This window comes from Mugil cephalus, chromosome 6 (assembly GCF_022458985.1).
Source record: "Mugil cephalus isolate CIBA_MC_2020 chromosome 6, CIBA_Mcephalus_1.1, whole genome shotgun sequence".
NCBI lineage: Eukaryota > Metazoa > Chordata > Actinopteri > Mugiliformes > Mugilidae > Mugil > Mugil cephalus.
Window position 1 is genome coordinate 19,078,494 of NC_061775.1, and position 20,504 is coordinate 19,098,997.

At 41.9% G+C, this 20,504-nt stretch overlaps 2 protein-coding genes and 1 long non-coding RNA gene across 3 annotated transcripts; 1 reads left to right on the forward strand and 2 right to left on the reverse strand.

Annotated features, from left to right (window-relative positions):
* Nucleotides 1-52: 52 nt before the first annotated feature.
* On the forward strand, nucleotides 53-8,513 carry LOC125009904. The gene is made up of 15 exons (XM_047588148.1): nucleotides 53-520; nucleotides 1,431-1,565; nucleotides 1,690-1,776; nucleotides 2,550-2,668; nucleotides 3,660-3,834; nucleotides 4,408-4,533; nucleotides 4,726-4,769; nucleotides 4,872-4,971; nucleotides 5,056-5,270; nucleotides 5,439-5,619; nucleotides 6,090-6,173; nucleotides 6,440-6,585; nucleotides 6,727-6,968; nucleotides 7,062-7,171; nucleotides 7,738-8,513. The coding sequence occupies exons 1-15, from the start codon at nucleotides 389-391 to the stop codon at nucleotides 7,927-7,929; spliced, it is 2,088 nt and encodes a 695-aa protein (XP_047444104.1). The 5' UTR covers nucleotides 53-388; the 3' UTR covers nucleotides 7,930-8,513.
* A 117-nt stretch (nucleotides 8,514-8,630) lies between these two features.
* On the reverse strand, nucleotides 8,631-10,326 carry LOC125009905 (integumentary mucin C.1-like). Its single transcript, XM_047588149.1, has 3 exons — nucleotides 10,098-10,326; nucleotides 9,565-9,650; nucleotides 8,631-9,425 (listed from the first exon to the last, which is right to left on the reverse strand). Exons 1-3 carry the CDS (start codon nucleotides 10,309-10,311, stop codon nucleotides 9,345-9,347), a joined length of 381 nt encoding a protein of 126 aa, XP_047444105.1. The 5' UTR covers nucleotides 10,312-10,326; the 3' UTR covers nucleotides 8,631-9,344.
* A 7,260-nt stretch (nucleotides 10,327-17,586) lies between these two features.
* LOC125008952 lies at nucleotides 17,587-19,436 on the reverse strand. The gene is made up of 3 exons (XR_007112931.1): nucleotides 18,984-19,436; nucleotides 18,754-18,839; nucleotides 17,587-18,613 (listed from the first exon to the last, which is right to left on the reverse strand). It is a non-coding gene; the product is annotated as an uncharacterized LOC125008952 (long non-coding RNA).
* Nucleotides 19,437-20,504: the final 1,068 nt, after the last annotated feature.

Below are 20,504 nucleotides of genomic sequence, written 5' to 3' on the forward strand. Positions count from 1 at the left end.
TAAAAGATTGTAAAAGACAGTAGAAATAAGGCATCACATCTTCTGAAGATGTTACTGAGCCCAGCTTGGTTTCTAACAAGCCCCTCTCCCAGTGACAGCCTCCCAGTCGTCCACACAACCAATCACGGCCTGAGAGCACAACAGTGAGCCAACCAGAGCTTTAGACCCTGATAGGTCTCAGGTGTGTCGATGTTCAGAGGGTCTCTATCACCTTAAGAAAACATTTAGGCCACAGTGCTGTGGGTGAAACTGGAGGGGATATGAGTTCCTGAAAATACTAAACAGATACCGGATGATTAATTAAGGAGCTAAAAAAAATAAAAAAGGCAAAGAGACAGCGAAAAGGAAAAAAGAAGGAACTACAGGAGATAATTTCCAATCAGAAAACATGAAGCTGGGTGACAAAAAGGCAGCGCTGTTTGCCATCACAGAAAACATTGAGATGGAGCTGTTCTCCTCAGAGGAGCGCTGTGTGGTGATAATAACGCAGGAGAAGAAGGAAGAAGACAACTTTCGCCAGGTGTGTTTTCTTCAATACTGCATACATCGCTAATTTAAACTAAAATATTAAGCCTCTACTTTGGTTTACGTGCTCAAAGACGTTTGTTTTCCAGATAAACTCACAAATATGAATAAAACCAGGACACAAGTTGAGCGATATCGTTTCATGTGACATATTCCAACTCACATCAGTGTAGGTAGTCACACCAAAGGATCAATTCACCCAAAACATTTTCTCCTAATGGCTTCCGGCCATGCAGACATGTATGTTTGCACAGGGATTTTAGATATTTGCTCATGTGTTAGTGGTGCTCAAAGTATTTAAATTGCATTCTTCTGAGAGACGTATGTCTTCCTGCACGTTCTGGATAATCAAACAACACTGTTGGAGGTTTTAATGACTGGGCCTAACTTGAAGCAATACAATCAGTGGACACCCAAACTGGATCACAGGATGATTGATAAGACAAGGTGGCAGAAAGAAAACCTGAAGAAGGAAAACTTCTCTCTTATCTTTGTCCTTTTGTTTGCGCAATTCTTGTTGATTTTACCTTTGAAATGTTCTTCTTTGTTTGAACTGGGTGTAACTGGAAAACACAAACAGCTGATGACAAAAGGAAAAAAAAGGCCAAGATGGCGCTAGACGCAAGCAGCATGCTTAATTACTGAAATTACCTTCACTTTTTCTATGCATGTGACACATGTAGCTGCTGCAAATGAAATTTCATTACATCCTCGTACGATGACGATAAAGCTTCTCTTCATTGCAGCTGTGCATGAAGCATGTTATGTAGAGTTGTGTCTGCAGCGATAGAAACAAACGGTCTTGTCACAGGAATGTTGTGGTGTTTATGTATCAAAGCCCTGATGAATGATTTGTGTATTCATGCACAATAAACCACTTCCTCTTCCTTGTCTTGATGCTCCAGCGATATCTGGAGCATCCTCTGGTCCCTGACAGAGGGGAAGATCCAGAGCCACAGGACCAGAACCACCTAGAGCTCAAAACCAAGTCAGAGCATTTCTACCCCATCTCAACCGAGCAAACACTCATAGAGATGGAGGTTAGTGAAAATTAGAATCTCTCTCCACATTAGAATCTAAATCAGGATCTCCTCCTGAAGTGTGTGTTGTTATCATGAGAAATTGAGGCCTTCTGAAGAAATTTCCCCCTTTTCTTCCCCGCAGATGTTTCCTCCAAACAAAGTATCAGAGTGTGTGCACGTGGAGAGAAAGTCTGGTGATCCTTCCACCATTGCTCTGGTGTCATCCCAGGTTTGATTTTCTGACGGGTGAATTTCACCATCTGGACTTTAGAATATGGGGGAACACATGCAAACACAGAGCCGCAAATCATACGTACGCATATATTTTCAGTTTTGTTGCTGGTCGACGTTGAGCTTCCACGCAACTTCGTATTATACCAGGTTAAAAGACTGACAGTGTTGGAGTTATATAGAAATCCTGAGCATATCAATCAATCAGTGCTGATCTGTGGTCCTTTTAAATTATTGAGGGAATTTAGTTGAATACTGTTTTTGTAAGTGAGTAGAATTGGGTGAATTAAAGGGCTTGGTTAAAATGCACACTGTCTGCTTTGATTTGTGTAATGGGAAAACTTTTGTGTTTGTTTTCTAATTATTTGAGGCAGATTTTTTTTTTCCTCTTACTTCTTAAGAGTGCAAAGGAAAGTGTCAGAACAAAATGCTGGCTTTAAAAGCTGCCAAAACACGTTGCAAGGAAGCTGTAACCTGCATATTTTTCAATTATTTTAACTGGATTAAGAGTTTAAGGATTATTTGTTGATATTAGTTTTGATCTGCTGACTAATAATTAATTAATTAATTAATAGAACAGAAGAACATAGAATCTGTTCATTGACAACCGTTTTTGAGCTTAAATTTAAGATTCTTCCACAATATCTGAAACAATTTATCGTAATCTGTTCATGAGGGTTTGGTTTTGTTTTGTTTTTTTTTTGTTTGTTTTTTTGTATGGTTTGATTGTGTTGCAGTAATACAGGCGTGACGTTGCCGTTTGTGTTACAGCCATCCCCGAACACGGCTACTCGTCTCAAATGGAGGAAAGCGATCCCACAGAGGACGGGCCTGGTGGTTAAAGACGTGGTGTGTCTGCCCAGAGGATACTACCTGACACAGCTGGAGAGGTGAGTGGGTCTGGAGGAGGAAGTGTTTGTGTAGTAGTGCACGACAATCTTTCACATCTGAGAAAACTAACTGTTGGTTGAAGGAGACGTTTTGTCCAGAGAAAATGTTTTTGATTGCTGTGACATTTGGTGTGGTCATCCATTATCTACTGCAAGCTCGGAAGCTCTTCTTGATTTACACAACTACATCCATAACTGGGACATTATGTTTCTGGGTGTCAGTTCAAATATACTGTATGTACAGTGTCCCTTAAACTTTCAGTATTTTCTACTTTTCTTCAAAAAAGTGACTCAAAACATCAGTGGATTTTAACATAAGTCCTGAATGTGGACAAATAAAATCCAATCAAACAAATGAATACGAAGGATTAGTCTTGTGTATTTATATATTTAGGAAATGATCCAATATTGCATATCTGTGAGATGTGTGAGTAGATGCATACCTCAGGTACACATCTGTGAAACTGAGTGATAGCAGGGACAAAAGAGCTTTCTCCAGGGCTATATTGTTACTCCTCAGGCTACAAAAGGTTACAAATCATCTCTGAAGAGTTAGATTGTGAACAAATGGAAGAGATTTACTGTTACCCTCTACAGGAAGGGTCGACCAACAAAGATCCCTCCAAAAGTAAGAAGTATAATATTCAGAGATGTCACTAAGGTACCAAAGGTGACTTGTAATCTTTGTGAATTCAGTGAAATTAGTCCATTTGAGTGAAAATACTCTGACCAAATATACAGTCATAAAAATAAAACATCAAAATCTTGGTGCCTCAGGAAAACTCTTGACAGCATTTGTTCAGTTTTTGCACAAATTAATTCTCCCTTCAGCTTCTTCTCTGTTCATTCTAAAGCATTGATTACAGCAGCATATTTGCTCAATTGATTTGTAACCACAGTCTCGGGTGATATAATCCCGAATTGCTGATTTATATCCTACTATCCAATAAAAATACGTCAATGAAGTAATTACTGCCTCGTGTTCTTGCAGACAACTTGTCCCTCTGAGCAAAGAACGAGCAGCTCTGGCTGCCATGGGACTTACCGCCCGTATCACCATTGACTCCAGCTGGTCGGCCAATCAAATGGAGAGTCGGCTGGCGGCGCTTTTCAGGGGGCGGTTTGTAAAATGGGCTGGACAGAGGTTTTCCTTTACGTATCTGCAGGTGAGGTATATATCCCTCCATGAATTGTTAGCTTATGTGCATTGATGGTTCTAGTCTATAGCACTACAACTTTCACAACCTTTACAGATTTTTGAAAAGAGTAGGAGTGCACACTAAGAGACTGGCTTCAGCAAACTGTTTGTATGAGGACTGTAAGACTGGTGATCACACACTTAACAACTGTGCCTGATGAGGGATCACAGACTACATGATTGTCAAACCAACTAAAGGCAACTGAATGGATAAAACTCCATTTCTGTGGTCCAGGCTCTCGCTGTTCGCCATAATTGTTTGAATATTTCCATTTTTTCATTGGCTGTTGGCAATGCATGTTTGCAGTTTGGTCTGTAATCACTTCACACTATCCAATTGTGTCCTGATTCGGTTAAAAAAATTGTTTGACTGTGATTGAGGCCCAGATTTTTAGGCCATCTACTATTGTCTCCGCTATCCCCAACTAGTGCAGACCGGTGCAGACCTTGCCCAACTGGGAATCGTGGTTAAAATCCTTAAGTGTGTCCTCAGATTTAAAATAAAGACTGGTGATGCTCAGCGAATCTGTCTTCGTTCCAGAGTGTACAGGGCTCCAGAGCACTGTTTGTCCCTGATCCTCCTGCTGAGGGCTGGACCGGAGACCAAGTTCTCAGGATCTCAGCATACAGTGCTTTGCATATCCTCAGCCAACACGACTACCCACAGGTGCATTTAAAACCTCCTTGTCGCCGTGTCCATGTTGAAGCTATCAGCAACAAGAAAATACGATTATTGCAAATTCAAATCATTAAACTGGTTTAGACCCATTTTCATATTGTATTATTGGTCCCTTGAGTTCAATTTTTATGCTTTCATACACATAAAGTGCATGAAGCTAAAATACTCTTCTCTCAACAGGTAGAATCTGTGAGGCTGGTAAACAGGACAGCTATGGTGAACAGGTCAGAGAACATTTCCTGTGGAGAAACTTTTCACAGTGATACATGGGGAGTCAAATAGCTGCATTAAGTCAGTGTTCAGCATGTGCATTGCTCCTTCTTCAGGAAGGAGTTCTGTTCTGAGGTCATCTCCGACTGCTGCAAAGATGAAGACAGTGAGACGAGAAAACAAATTGACCGTCGTGCCAGCAGGACCCCAGAGGAGGTGAGTTTAATTCATTCAGTGCTTTTGACCAAATTACATTATTTGATCAGAATTTCCTGCTTTCTTTTTCCTGTTTCCCCTCAGTCCGCAGGAGACCTGAACGCCATCCTGAAATCGTTCAGACAGGAGAACACAAATCGAGATTTAGAAATTTACATCCAGGTGAGGAGGAGTGATCTGCTAGACAATGCTCTTAAAGTGCTGAGGAGGCCGGGCTTCTGCTTCAGGACGACACCTATAATCTCCTTCAGTGGCGAAGAGACCACTGGCCATGATGGACCTCTGAGAGAGTTCTTCAGGTTCTGATTATTCACTGTGTCTAGTATATTGCAGAGCTGTAACAAACTTGTTATTTATAACAATTCTTTAGTTTGTAAGATACAAAAATTCCCGTCACTGTCTTGTCCGCATCGTTTATAATTTGTAGGTAGATGCCTAAAGATTTCTTTAACTTTCTTCTCATACAGGTTGGCTCTGCTGGAGCTGCAGCACAGTTGTGTGTTTAGGGGTCGACCTGGGCGTCTCTTATTGACCTACGACCTCAACGCTCTAGAAGACAGGAAGTATTACGAAGCAGGGGTTCTAATTGGCTGGTCGTTGGCTCAAGGTGGGCCTGGACCTCGTTGTCTACACCCTGCACTCTACCAGGTTGGCTGCATAACAAAATGTGTTGTGTAGTGCATGTTATGACACCTCTTTTATCTTCAAACATCTAAAGCACACCGGTTGTGTAATCGTCAAACAGCTTAAAGTTTCTTTTATTGGCATATATTGATCAGTAATTAGTTATTTTATTATTTATTTTTATTCTTTATATTTTAAAATAATTTTCAAGTCAAATTCGCAGGCATGTTTGAACTCAACCTTCTGGCTGATAAACATCTTGGAGCATTTGGCAGCCATATAGCCGAATTTTAGCCCTGCAATAGTTGGTGGAGACCAAAATGGAGCTGAAAGGAGGTTGACACTTGTTTGGTCTAAAGATGGATATTAAGTGTTTACGTAAACAATAATATGCTTTCTAACTCTTCGCTATGTGACAAAGTAAACCTCCGAGTGCATCTCAGAAAAGCTGTTAAACCAGATCGTTGTTGTTGTTTTTTATTTTCTTATCACAGCTGATGTGTGGTCAGAGTCCATCTTTGAAAGACTTCAGCTGGATGGACATTGTTGATACTGAAACACGGATCCGACTGCAAGAGGTAACACATGCGCACACACACAATCTGCACTATGAATGTCACAATGGTAACTTTGTTTTATTTTAACTATAAGTTATCTAACACACAATTATCTCCTAGCTTTCTGCTTGATTTCGGTTTTACTGTCTTGTCATTTGTCATTTAATCAGTCCAGAAGGTGCTAATGTAAATGGTCTAGGACCAACTATGTCTGTTCTCAATGTGCAAATAAAAGCCAAGAAAAAAAGGGTAAACGCACAAATAACCCTCATCTGCTCTTCATACAGTTGCACAGTTGTACAGATGCGAAGCTGCTGTCTCCCAGTCTGTGTGACTGGATGTCGTCCCATGGGATCTCTGGAATCTCTTTGGTTCGTTGCGATGATGTACCAGCCGTCTACAGCCGCCTGGTCAAACACTGCATCTACCACAGGTGGGACTTGCACACAAACATACCCTGTATGTAATATGCATGCATATACATGTTTCAGTCAGTTTAAATCACGTCCAGGGTTTTGAGCCTTAAGAAATCTCTCTGTAAGTCTTATTGTCAAGTCTGTCCGTTGACCTGCAGGGTGGCCAGTATGATCTCCCAGTTCAAGGAAGGATTGAACAGCTGTGGTGGATTGTGGGATATCATTCGGTCCCACTGGGAGACGTTTGTGCCTGTGATAACGAGTACGCAGCAGCAGCTTCTGACCCTGGAAAAGTTCAAGCGGCTCTTTGTCGTCTGCTTCAGCCGTCTAGACTCTCAGCTGAGGCCAGCGGAAGAAGCCACGGCCGAACACTGGGGAACGGTCCTCTCGTTGGTCGGCGGTAAGGGCGGAGGGATGGATGAAGCAAAGACCCTTATGGCGAGGGAGAAAGATAGATCATGTTTTAAAACATCACTTCTTTGTGCACAATTAGATGGTCAGACAGATTTTTCCTTCGAAGACCTCCTCGTCTTCATCACAGGAGCTGATCATCTTCCTCCTCTTGGGTTCCCCAGATTGATCTCCCTGCATTTTTACTCCCAGGTTGGTATTTATCAGAACAGAATGAAAATCACTGAATGTTTCCACTTCCACTGTGACTTGAATCTCATTAGTTCTGGCTACAGAGATGCGGTTCGTGGCCTTGGTGATCGTGGTTCAATTCAGCTTTGATTGCAGCTTATTTGACTCTTGAACCTGCCTTAAATTAATTTTCTTTATTTTAGCTATTTGCAGATATAACAGACTGTGAACAAAATGCTGAAATTCATTTGAAGAGTTGTTTGTGTCTAATGAGTGCATTGTCCAATATTCAGCATATATTTAGGTTTGAGTCTAAATATCAGGCTCTTTAGCGGCTAAAAACTGAGGGAGTTGGATGACAGTGCCCTCTAATACTATGAATGACTCAAGCAGTAACTTCAGTAGAGTAGGAGTAGGAATAGAGAGATGGAGTTGGGACTGAGTGACGACAAAAAGATCCTTCCTGACTGAACTTTCTATTTCTAGTATTTTCCTGACGGTTCTCAATAGACCGAGTGTTGTGAGTGAGTCACGTGGCTGTGAACACTGTTGCAAGATGTCATGCACCATTTGAATTTGTTTACCAGGATGTGACCACATCAGAAGTGCGTCTTCCCTATGCCTCCACCTGCTCTCTGGAGCTCTTCCTGCCGAGGGGGGTGGCGAGGGCTGCTGATCTGCTGGACTTGCTGAACAGAGCCGTGCAAGAGGCCCTCGGCTTTACACACTTCCAGAAGGACAGAGATGGAGAGGACGGCTGCACAGAAGTGATGACGTGATTATGAAATGTGTGCGCTCCAAGATTAGCTCCTCCTGTACTTGACTCTCTGGAGCTTAGAGGATCTGAGAGACTTTGTCAGTTTGCAGTTTGTTGCTTTAGTCTACATAACTGGATGAGGGATATTTTGCCAATGGTTGTGTTGTTTAAAGCTTTTAGAATTCAGAGTCTGCAGCTCTGCATATGATCTCTTGCTGTAATCAAAACAAATTTATGAATTTTTTTGACTCTTGTAGATCAAACCTGGAGGATTCGACTGACAAACGGTTCTTGAATGTTGACACTGATGCAAGAAAGAAAGAAACTTATGAATTAAGTTTGGTTTCCACATTTTGTATTAATATTTTAATAATTATTAACAAAACTATCAATACCCATTCCAAAATCATGCACCTCTAGCATACAAATGTGACTCATTTTAGATTTCACATCAGTGATATGATATATTTAGGAAAATATTTACACATTCTATAGGAATTGTCTCCCTCAGTGTAATCTTTTTTTATGTTCTAATAATGTTTTAAAGAGCTAAACTGATAATGTAGATAAAACCTGAAATGCTTTAAAATAAAATGTTAAATATAAGTTCTTTGTGAACTATTTTATTTTTGAAGAAATAAAAAGGACACAAGAAAGTCACTCCCCAAGGAGATCGACATCTTGATGAGGTGATGATATTTCGTCTCATATTGTGTAAAATCCAAGTTTCTCCTTCTGTGGACCACTAGGAACACTTATGTATGGATATATGGCAGTTCAGCATACCCCCATGGCACAATACAATTTACAAAAGTGATATGACATCCTTGCTGAAAATGTATAAACCTGGAAAGTCGAAATAGTAGCATGTACTGTATTGATAAAGCTATGTGTGTCTGTGTTAGACCAAAATATGAGATTTTCACAGAAATTTTTGCAAAAGCCATTTGATGATGAGCTGGTTAGAATGTGGTAGTCAAGATCAAGTGATAATGAACAAGTTCTTTGGGTTGTGTTTGAACAATCTACCTCACTGATCAACATATTCTTGCTGCTTGCAAATCAGTTCAGCTGTATAATGAAAGTGCAGACTGTTGGTTTTAATTTAAGAAAATTCACATCCAAACTGTTCTTTTTCAAGGGATCAAATGTAGCTTGACAACTGACACAAAAGTTGTGTCTAGAAGTGATATTTTCTCTTGAACATGAACCCACTGCATGTGTTCAGTGCAAATGAAGCAGGTCTTCCTTAAGCTGTGCATAATGGACCAAATCCTCAATAGAAAAGGAAAACAGGACCATCTATTTTGCAACATAAAACGATCATCCACCATATCAGGCACTTTTCATACAACATCCAGAATAGAGTTTACCAAGTGATATTAAAAAAAAAAAAAAGAGACCATTGTCGAACAGCATTTACTTCACATGCGGTTTCTACAGGCCACCTCTGATCCTTTGAATGTTTATTACAGTCACTGTGTGTGGTATTCCATTCAGGAACTGGTCTCTAAAAATCTAAATAAAGAGAAAACACAGAGGTGACACTTCAGAAGTTATGACACATTCCCTGTATATAGGTAAATAACCTAATTAGGCAAGCGGAAGAGAACTCGGTACATAAATGAACTAATTTGACACATTGTGTTTTTCATACCTGATTAATGGCTGCAATGATGGTTCCATTGCTGACCTCTCCCAGTGAAGTCATCTTCAACTGTAGATGCCCTCGTGATAGCAGTTCTGTTGGGGGTTAAAAGTAGTATATTTGGATACAAATAGATGATTAAAAAGGGTTGGCTTGTAATCTGTGTAAAAATGTTCTCATTTTAAATTTTGACATGTTAGTGGTGCTGTTAACTTTGAAGGCAGCGTCAGGACATTGATAGTTTAAAAAAAAAAAAGGCTTTCATGACGTGATACAACGAGAATTTGTTAACATCTCCATGAATTCTGAATCCGTATTGACCTCCTTTATCCTTGTATTCTTTATTCTATAAACAATGTGTAATAAAATGTATGAAATGTTTTAAAGATGGTTAAATGCAAGATTAGACTCATTTGCTTAGGTATACGTAAGTGTTGTAAACTTAATTCTGGCATAACTAAGATTATGATAACATATTTTAAAATGCTACTGGGATAATAAAGCATTTATGAATTTTAAAAATAACTTTTGCAAACAAATACCTGGTGCAGTAGTTGTGGTTGGTGTTGTGGTTGTTATAGCTTGCGTTGTAGTTCTAATGGGTGTAGTTGCCGTTGTGGTGGTGGCTGGTGCTTCAGTTATGGATGTCGAGGCGGCGGTGATGATGGCAGTTGATGCTGTAGTCATTGTGGTGGTTGGTGTCACAGTTACGGCGGTGGTTGGTGGTGCAATGATCATGATTTGTCCTGTAGACATGGTGGTTTGTGCTCTAGACATGGTGGTTAGTACTGCAGTCATTGTGGTTGGTGCAACAGTTGTGGTGGTTGGTGCTGCAGTCATGGCAGTGGTTGGTGCTGTAGATATGGTGGTTGGTTCTGTAGACATGGTGGAGGTTGTTGCTGTAGTCATGGAGATGGTTGTTGCAGCAGTTGTGGTTGTTTGTGAAGCCATTTTGGTGGTTGGTGCTTTGGTGATGGTGATTGTTGCTGTAGATATGGTGACTGGTGCAGCAGTCATTGTGGTTAGTGCTGCAGTCATGGCGGTGGTTGGTGCTGTAGTCAGGGTGGTTTGTGCTACAGACATTGTGGCGACAGGTGCAGCAGTTGTGGTGGTTGTTGCTGTGGTGATGGTGGTTGGTGCTGCATTCACTGCGGTTGGTACTGTAATCATGATGGTTGGTGCTGCAGTCATGGCAGCAATTGATGCAGCAGTTGTGGTTGCTAGTGCCGTAGGCATGGTGATGGTTGTTGCTGCAGTCATGGTGGTGGTTGGTGCTGCAGTCATGGCGGCTGGTGCTTTGGTGATGGTGGTTGGTGCTGCAGTTATTGCGCTTGGTGCTGCAGTTATTGCGCTTGGTCCTGTAGTCATGATGGTTGGTGCTGCCGTCATGGCAGCAATTGATGCAGCAGTTGTGGTGCTTGGTGCTGCAGTCATGGTGGTGGTTGGTACTGTAGCCGCAGTGGCAGTTGGAGCGGCAGTTGTGGTAGTTGGTCCAGAAGTCAGTATGGTGGGTACAGAAGTCATCGTGGCTGTAGTCACAGCAGTGGTAGGTGGTGCAGTGATCATGGTATGTACTACGGTCATTGTGGTTGGTGCTGAAGTCGTGGTGGTTGGTGCAGCAGTCGGGGTGGTTGGTGCAGCAGTTGTGGTGGTTGGTGCTGTAGACGTGGCGGTTGGCTCTCCAGTCGTTGTTGTTGGTACTGGAGAAATGTCTGTGGTTTGTGCAGCAGCTGCGGTGGTTAGTGCTGTAGTCATTGTGGTGGTTGGTGCTGCAGCCATGGTGGTGGTTGGTGCTGTTGCCATGGCAGCAGTTGATGCAGTAGTTGTGGTTGTTTGTGAAGCCATTTTGGTGGTTGGTGCTGTGGTGATGGTGACTGGTGCTGAAGACATGGTCATTGGTTCTACAGTTATCGTGGTTGGTGCTGGAGACATGGCAGTGGTGAAGGTGTTTGGTGCTGTAAACATGGTGGTGGTTGGTGCTGTTGTCAGGTTGGTTTGTGCTGTTATCATGGCAGCAATTGATGCAGCAGTTGTGGTTGTTGGTGCTCCAGTCATGATGGTGGTTGGTGCAGCAGTCGCGGTGGTTGGTGCAGCAGCAGTTGTGGTGGTTGGTGCTGTGGTGAAGGTGTTTGGTGCTGCAGTTATGGTGATGGTTGGTGCTGTAGTCAGGCTGGTTTGTGCTACAGACATTGTGGCAATAGGTGCAGCAGTTGGGGTGGTTCGTTCTGTAATCATGGTGACTGGTTCTACAGTCATCGTGGGTGGTGCTGGAGACATGGCGGTGATTGGTGCAGCAGTCATGGCGGTGGTTGGTGCAGCAGTCATGGCGGTTTTAAGTTCAGTCATGGCGGTGGTTGGTGCAGTGGTTATGGTGGTTGGTTTAGCAGTTGTGGTGGGTGGTGCTGCAGTCATGGTGGTTGATGCAGCAGTTGTGGTGGTGGGTGCTGCAATCATTGTGGTTGGTTCTGCAGTCATTGCGCCGGTTGGTGCAGCACTTGTGGTTGTTGGTGAAGCTGTTGTGGTGGTTGGTGCTGTGGTGATGGTGATTGTTGCTGTAGATATGGTAGCTGGTGCTGCAGTCATTGCGGTTGGTTCTCCAGTTGTCGTGGTTGGTGCTGGAGACACGGCGGTGGTTGGTGTAGCAATCGTGGTGGTTGGTGCAGCAGTCGTGATGATTGGTGCAGCAGTTGTGGTGGGTGGTGCTGTGGTGGAGGTGTTTGGTGCTGCATTCATGGTGGTGTTTAGTGCTGCAGTCATGGTGGTGGTTTGTGCTGTAGTCAGGGTGGTTTGTGCTACAGACATTGTGGCGATAGGTGCAGCAGTTGTGGTGGTTGTTGCTGTGGTGATGGTTGTTGGTGCTGAAGTCATTGTGGTTGGTGCTGTGGTGATGGTGGTTGGTGCTGCAGTCATTGCGGTTGGTGCTGTAGTCATGATGGTTGGTGCTGCTGTCATCGCAGCAATTGTTGCAGTAGTTGTGGTTGTTGGTGCTGTAGACATGGTGGTAGGTGGAGTAGTCACAGCAGTGGTTGGTGGTGCAGTGATTATGGTTAGCACTGCAGTCATTGTGGTGGGTGGGGCAGTTGTGATGGTTGGTCCTGCAGTCATGGCAGCAGTTGTGGTTTTTGGTGCTGTAGACATGGTGGTTGGTACAGAAGTCATGGCACCAGTTGGTGCAGTGGTTATGGTGGTTGGTGCTGGAGACATGGCAGTGGTTGGTGCAGTGATGGTTGGTGCTGCAGTCGTTGTGATTGGTGCAGAAGTCATTGTTGTTGGTGCAGCAGTCATGGTGGTTGGTGCAGCAGTTGTGGTGGTTGGTCCTGCAGTCATGGCGCCGGTTGATGCAGCAGTTGTGGTGGTTGGTGCTGTAGTCAGGGTGGTTAGTGCATCACTTGTGGTGGTTGGTGCTGCAGACATGGTGGGTGATGCTGTAGTCATTGTGGTTGATGCAGTAGTTGTCATGGTTGGTGCTGTAGATATGGCAGTGGTTGATGAAGCAGTTGGGGTGGTTGTTGCTGTGGTGATGGTGGTTGGTGCTGCAGCCATCACGGTTGGTGATGTAGCCATGATGGTTGGTGCTGCTGTCATGGCAGCAACTGATGCAGCACTTGTGGTTGTTGGTGCTGTAGACATGGTGGGCGGTGCTGCAGTCATGGTGGTGGTTGGTGCTGTAGCCATAGTGGCAGGTGGAGCAGCAGTTGTGGTAGTTGATACAGAAGTAATCGTGGTTGATCCTGTAGTCATGATGGTTGGTGCTGTAGACTTGGTGGTGGGTGGTGCAGCAGTCATGGCAGTTGTTAGTGCAGTCATGGCAGCCATTGGTGCAGTGCTTATGGTGGTTGGTGCTGCAGTCGTTGCAACTGGTGCAGAAGTCATTGTTATTGGTGCAGCAGTCATGGTGGTTGGTGCAGCAGCTGTGGTGGTTGGTGCTGCCGTCATTGTGGTTGGTGTTGCAGTCATGGCACCGGTTGATGCAGCAGTTGTGGTTGTTGATGAAGCCGTTGTGGTGGTTGGTGCTGTGGTGATGGTGATTGTTGCTGTAGATGTGGTGGCTGGTTTTGCAGTCATTGTGGTTGGTTCTCCAGTCGTTGTGGTCGGTACTGGAGACATGGCGGTGGTTGGTGCTGTAGTCAGGGTGCTTGGTGCATCACTTGTGGTGGTTAGTGCTGCAGCCATCGCGGTTGGTGCTGTAGTCATGATGATTGGTGCTGCAGTCATGGCAGCAGCTAATGCAGCAGTTGTGGTTGTTGATTCTCCAGTCATTGTGGTTGGTGCTGGAGACATGCCGGTGGTTGGTGGTGCAGTGATCATTGTTTGTGCTGTAGACATGGTGGTTGGTGCTCTAGATGTGGTGGTTGGTGCTCTAGACATGGTGGTTAGTATTGCAGTCATGGTGGTTGGTGCTGTAGTCAAGGTCGTTGGTGCAGAAGTCATCGTGCTTAGTGCTGCAGTCATGATGGTTGGTGCTATAGACGTGGTGGTTGGTGCTGCAACCATGGTGGCAGTTGGTGGAGCAGCTGTGGTGGTTGGTGTTGTAAACGCTGTGATGGGTGGTGCAGCAGTCGTGGTTGGTGCAGTAGTTACCACTGTTGGTGCAGCAGCTGTGGTGGTTGGTGCTGCAGTCATGATGGTTGGTCCTGTGGTTGGTGCAGCAGTTGTGATGGTTCGTGCAGCAGTCGTGGTGGTTGGTGCTGCAGACACGGTGGTTGATGTTGTAGTCATGGTGATTTTTGCTGTAGACATGGTTGCAGTTGGTGGAGCAGTTGTGGTGGTTGGTGCTGTAGTCATCGTAGTTTTGGCTGCAATTGTGTTTGTTTGTGCAGCTGTCATTCCAGTGGTTGGTGGTGCAGTTGTGGTGGGTGGTGTTATAGTTGTGGTTTGTGATGCTGCCAACAAATGAATGAATGACTTCTCAGTTATATTCAACTCTTCTCACCTTCAGGCTGCTTGGATACATTTATATTTTTGACTGCTGTGCCTTCACATACCTATTAATAACAGTTTGAATGGCATCATTTATTTTCCAGTCATCATGTATATTCATTTATATTAATTCTCTTTTTGATCTTGTTATTCTTACTTATCTGTCTATACAAACTCAAACGTTGACAGAACCTTGAAGAGTTCATCAGGCATCACTAGATTTAGTCGGTGTTCACTTCCTCCATGTGTCTCTACAGATGCACTGTGCAAGCAGTGTGTTTGGATGCTCCATTTTTGTGAACAAGATACCTCATGAACGCCTTAGGGAAATTTCTTGAACTCATTTAGTAGTCATAAATTGAAGGTCACTGTCACTTCTTTAAACATGTTTGTCTCTTTCCCCAGAACTATGATAATATTTCACACAAATATGAGATATCTGCAATGTCAAAAGTCACTTTAATTATGAGGTAGTGGGTTCTTTTATTTCAGAAAGATTTCGTTTAATAAGATCTGACTCTATTTGACTGTCAGTATCTATATCATTTTTTAATGATTTCTCCAAAAACATTCTTCTCATATAACCATTCAAGCATTAAATACCCTCTTAATGGTAAACCTAAGCTAATAAACTGCAATTTAGTTCAGTTTCATAAAGTATTCACTTATTTCCTAATCATAATAATCAAGTCTAAATAAAACATTTAACACTAAAACATCTTAATGTTGTCTTTGTCTAAGACAAAGACAACATTAAGATGTTTTAGACTCTTTTAGTGTTAGACAGTTTAACAGTTTTACATGTGTATATTGCTTACAGTAGTGTGGGCCAAGTATAGATAAATACTGAAGTTTATTTCAGTATATTTTTTGTTTGTTCAATGAGACAGAGCAGGCAAAACACATTTATCTGTGAAACACATTTCACCAAAAAAAAAAAAAAAATTTAGGTGATTGAACAATAATATAATATTCTTTCACAATATTATAAAGTACAAGAAGATGAAATCCACAGAGATGTTCATAAGCTCAACATTTACCTTGCCCATAGCACGCATGAATAGATCCAACCAAAAATATCCAACAAGGAATTTTTCTGTCCATGACTCAACGTGGTCTTTGTTCCCTTAACTTTCAGTTCAGACAGGTTTCTTTTCTTGATGTGTTTAATTGGCGCGTTGCTCCTCCTCACCTATTCAGAAGGAGTGACGAGGCATCACTGAGAGAGGGTCCTTTCATACAACCTGAAAAACCAGGTATGGTCAAAGACAAAACAAATCTTTGGTGACCTTACACCATGAAACATTAGACAGACAGATAAACTCTTACAGACGAACACTGGTTTAGATCAGTTTGTTGTGGACAATGCTGGTGAATCATTGAAATAACTGGATTTTATTCAAGGGCAAAAATATGTCTACAACAGTGTGGTAAAAATCCAAAAACACAGATCCAAAAATGTGTAATCCAAAAACAAAAAGCAAGACAAGAACCCAGGGACAGAACCGGAACAAAAGGATACACAGGAGTGAAACCACATAGGTGACGGCGCAGGACAAAATATTCAACCAGACAACTTGAACAGCAACAGTCTTCTTGTTTATTGGCGGGTGGCATCTAGTCAAAGAAGGTGCATTGCTGGAGAATGGGTCAGAGTAGGGGAGGGGAAAAATAGTAGATTCTCTTCATAACCCCAGTTTCTCTTAAAAATGTATACAATGCTTCATATTTAACTTCTTCATTCCTCAATACATTTTGGATCATGAAGCAGATAATCCCGCTTCTCTTTAACTCATGCCTGAAAATTTCCCTACTTTTTTAATACAACAGACAATTAAAAATAATATGTTTAACACACTCTTCCTCCACATTGATCAAAAACAAGGGGAAAGGCAGGACTACACACACACACACAGGGAGAGGGATTAACGAGATGCAGGTGAAACTAATGAGGGCGACGCACACAAGGAGAAACCAATCAAACAAATCAATGGGGCAATGAGATCCAGTTGCATCACAACATTTATAGTCATGTTTTTTTTTATATTCAATTCATTTTTATTTATTTATTTATTTTTTTTGTTGATAGGTAGTTTGTAAACTGTGACATTATCTAAACCATAATTGACACACTCATACATGATGGATATTTTAACCCTAAATCACCTTCTACAGGTGATTTAGGTTTTTTTTTTTGTTTGTTTGTTTGTTTGTTTGTCTGTTTTTTAGTTCAGTAACTTGTGGCCGAGCCATAATTGTCTCTATTCATTGGTATTTATACAGAACAGTGGTAATGGTGTGTGTAGTCAGTTTGTCTCTGAATTTGTTGATAGAATGAGAATGATGATAGGATGAGGCACTGCTGTGTATCATTTTTCTTTTAGAGAAAATACTGTTAGGTACAAACAATTTTTTTTTTCAGAAATATTTTGATATTTCTGAATTAATCAGTGTTTCATGTAATTTTAATGAAATTCACTATACCCATCACCCAAGTGCAGAAGAATTAAATGATGAATTAACATTGAAAATACAGACCCTTTAAATGTAATTTAAATTACATTATTTATTAACCTTGTGATCACTTCTTAATTGATAAATATTATTCCCATAACCATTATTATGTGTGGCTTACAGCCAAATAGATCAGTTATTTCCATTATGTTTATTTTTAGGGAATTTGAGGTAATTCTAAGTAGACTTTGTTACATCAATGCAGTCCACTTTTAATCATACGGATACATCTAACTCTCGATTGTTATCAGTTTACAGGAGAAACAACAAAACACAGACTGAGTTCATGCAGGACATATTAAAAAGAAATAAGGGCAGTGGTTACAGTTCAATAGATACTATGACAAGTGGAGGTCGGAGTTCTGACCTGATCTAAGATCTGCCTGGCAAATTGAAAGACTAAACTGAAAAGAGTGCATGATTTAAACCAGCAATTCAATTTAAATTATGTCACCTCCAACACTAATAAGTAAGTTGTTTACTTGGTGTCACTGGGAAAAGGCAGAGCCCGACAATTAATTTATATAAAAATCTATTTTCTTTAAAATACGTAGAATTATATTATTTCTTTAAAAGAATCACCAAAATAACAAAAAGACAGAAGAACACATCTCTTTATTTAACTTTAAAAAGCATACAATATAATCCGACAGACTCATAATTTCTTGTTGTGTCTATGTCAAAGAGTACAACACATATTTGGCTTAAATAATAAACCAAGCTGCAAAATAAAACCGAAAAAAAATGTATAAGATTTATTAAAGTTAAACATTATGGTTTTGTATTGGATGTGACAGCAAGCGGTGATGATCATAAAGTGCTCTGTGTCTATATCATATATAAGACTTACTCTTAAAGACTACACTTAAAGAATATATACATTCATTTTCTACATAGACTTGCAGAGAGAGAGAGAGAGAGACAGAGAAAGAATAAATGTCACGTATAAATCCGCAATCACAAATTGTTTATCTCAGCATGTCACATTTTGTGCAATTAAATGCCATGAGAGGCACCTCTAACAAATGAATCTATTAACTGGAATCATAGGTCTGTACACAAAACTGGTTCATTCTTAATGCCAAAGGAAACAAATAGATTCACAGTGTATTTTATCAGTAACTCATGAGAGCTGAAGTCCACGAATCTGGATTACAAAATGTCACACTTGGTATGAGGAACTCATTAAGCTGCTTTCATTTTAAGTGAAACGTTTCCTCATTCATTTATAGAAATGTGTTTTCTGATAACACAGCTTGTCCTTCCTCTATAGTTCAGGAGTTAGGTATCACAGGGACCTCTGACAAGACACTTTGATGGATCTTAGTGACAGCCTCATTACTCAGTACTGTGCCATTTGACCTAAAATTCTGTCTTTAATCAAAGAACTATGCATTGAACTTGAAAACTGATGAAAACACTTGGCCATCTTTCCAGAAAATGACAAAGTTAAACTATAACATCATATTAGATTGTTTAAAAAAACAAAATAAAAAATCACATTCAAGCACATTTTTGGATTACCTTCTCTGTACATTCACTTCTATGGACCAACTCTAACTCTTCGAATGTTTGTCACAGTGACTGCGTGTGCTGTTCCATTCAGGAACTCGTTTCTAAACAACTAAATGGAGAAAACGCAAAGATTATACATGACAATATCTGTCTCATTCCTGATATATGAATATGGCTTATCATTAAACATGTTAGCAGAGAGAATTCACACAAAAGAGTAAGTTATTTGTGACATTCTGTTTTACATACCTCTTTAATGAGCTCAGTGATGGTTCCATTGCTGACCTCTCCAAGTGAAGTTATCTTCAGCCGTAGATGTGCTAGTGATGTGAAGGCTGAAGAGGGTTAAAAGTATGATGAGTTTGAAAAATCGTAACTATTCTACCATTAACCGTGAATTTGATTTCAATTTTTCAGTTAGATACATGGATAATTGAGCACACTGTTGCACTTTAATCGTATTCTTTGGAATCACATACCTGGTGCTGCTGTTGTAGTGATATTACTGTGGTTGGGTGCTGTAGATACCGTGGTCGATGCTGTGGTTGTCGTGAATGGCCCAGGTGTAGAAATTTGTGTTGATGCAGTAGAGGTGGTAGCTGGTGGTGCAGTCGTGGTGGTTGGAGCTGTATTTGTGGTGGTTGGTGCTTCACTTGTGGTGGTTGATGGTATAGTTGTGGTAGTTGGTGGTTTTGTTGTGGTAGTTTGTGCTGTTGTTGTGGTGACTGGTGCTGTGCTTGTGGTAGTTTGTGCTGTAGTTGTTGTGGTTTGTACTGTAGTTGTGGTGGTTGATGGTGTCGTTGTTATGATTGGTATTGTAGTAGTTGTGGTGGTTGGTAGTGTCGTTGTGGTGGTTTGTGCTGTGCTTGTTGTGGTTTGTGGTGTAGGTGTTGTGGTTGGTGGTGTAGTTGTGGTGGTTTGAACTGAAGTTGTGGTGGTTGATGGTGTTGTTGTTGTGGTTGGTATTGTAGTAGTTGTGGTGATGGGTGGTGTCGTTGTGGTGGTTGGTGCTGTGCTTGTGGTGGTTTGTGCCGTAGTTGTTGTGGTTGACGGTGTACTTGTTGTGGTTGGTATTGTAGTAGTTGTGGTGGTGGTTGGTGTCGTTGTGGTGGTTGGTGCTTCACTTGTGGTGGTTTGTGCTGTAGTTGTTGTGGTTGGCGGTGCAGTTGTGGTTGTTTGTCCTGAAGTTGTGGTGGTTGATGGTATAGTTGTGGTGGTTGGTGGTGTTGTTGTGCTAGTTTGTGCTGTTGTTGTGGTGACTGGTGCTGTGCTTGTGGTAGTTTGTGCTGTAGTTGTTGTGGTTTGTACTGTAGTTGTGGGGGTTGATGATGTCGTTGTTATGATTGGTATTGTAGTAGTTGTGGTGGTTGGTGCTGTGCTTGTTGTGGTTTGTGGTGTAGGTGTTGTGGTTGGCATCGTAGTAGTTGTGGTGGTGGGTGGTGTCGTTGTGGTGGTTGATGGTGTCGTTGTGGTGGTTGGCGGTGCAGGTGTGGTAGTTGATGGTATAGTTGTTGTGGTTGGTGTTGTAGTAGTTGTGGTGGTGGGTGGTGTTGTTGTGGTGGTTGGTGCTGTACTTGTCGTGGTTTGTGGTGTAGTTGTGGTGGTTGGCGGTGCAGTTGTGGTAGTTTGTCCTGTAGTTGTGGTGGTTGACGGTGTACTTGTTGTGGTTGGTATTGTAGTAGTTGTGGTGGTGGGTGGTGTCGTTGTGGTGGTTTGTTCTGTAGTTGTTGTGGTTGGCAGTGCAGTTGTGGTAGTTTGTCCTGTAGTTGTGGTTGTTGATGGTATAGTTGTTGTGGTTGGTGTTGTAGAAGTTGTGGTGGTGGGTGGTGTTGTTGTGGTGGTTGGTGCTGTACTTGTCGTGGTTTGTGGTGTAGTTGTCGTGGTTGGCGGTGCAGTTGTGGTAGTTTGTCCTGTAGTTGTTGTGGTTGGTATTGTAGTAGTTGTGGTGGTGGGTGGTGTCGTTGTGGTGGTTTGTTCTGTAGTTGTTGTGGTTTGTGGTG

What these genes read in the sequence shown, in the direction of transcription:
- LOC125009904 (XM_047588148.1), top strand. Translation starts at nt 389, where the DNA reads ATGAAGCTGGGTGACAAAAAGGCAGCGCTGTTTGCCATCACAGAAAAC. An exon ending in AAGAAGACAACTTTCGCCAG is followed by an intron (nt 521 to 1,430) that starts GTGTGTTTTCTT and finishes TTGATGCTCCAG; the next exon opens with CGATATCTGGAGCATCCTCT. An exon ending in TACACCCTGCACTCTACCAG is followed by an intron (nt 5,620 to 6,089) that starts GTTGGCTGCATA and finishes TTCTTATCACAG; the next exon opens with CTGATGTGTGGTCAGAGTCC.
- LOC125009905 (XM_047588149.1), bottom strand. Translation starts at nt 10,311, where the DNA reads ATGTCTACAGGACAAATCATGATCATTGCACCACCAACCACCGCCGTA. An exon ending in AACCACAACTACTGCACCAG is followed by an intron (nt 9,651 to 10,097) that starts GTATTTGTTTGC and finishes AACCCCCAACAG; the next exon opens with AACTGCTATCACGAGGGCAT. An exon ending in TCATTGCAGCCATTAATCAG is followed by an intron (nt 9,426 to 9,564) that starts GTATGAAAAACA and finishes CTCTTTATTTAG; the next exon opens with ATTTTTAGAGACCAGTTCCT.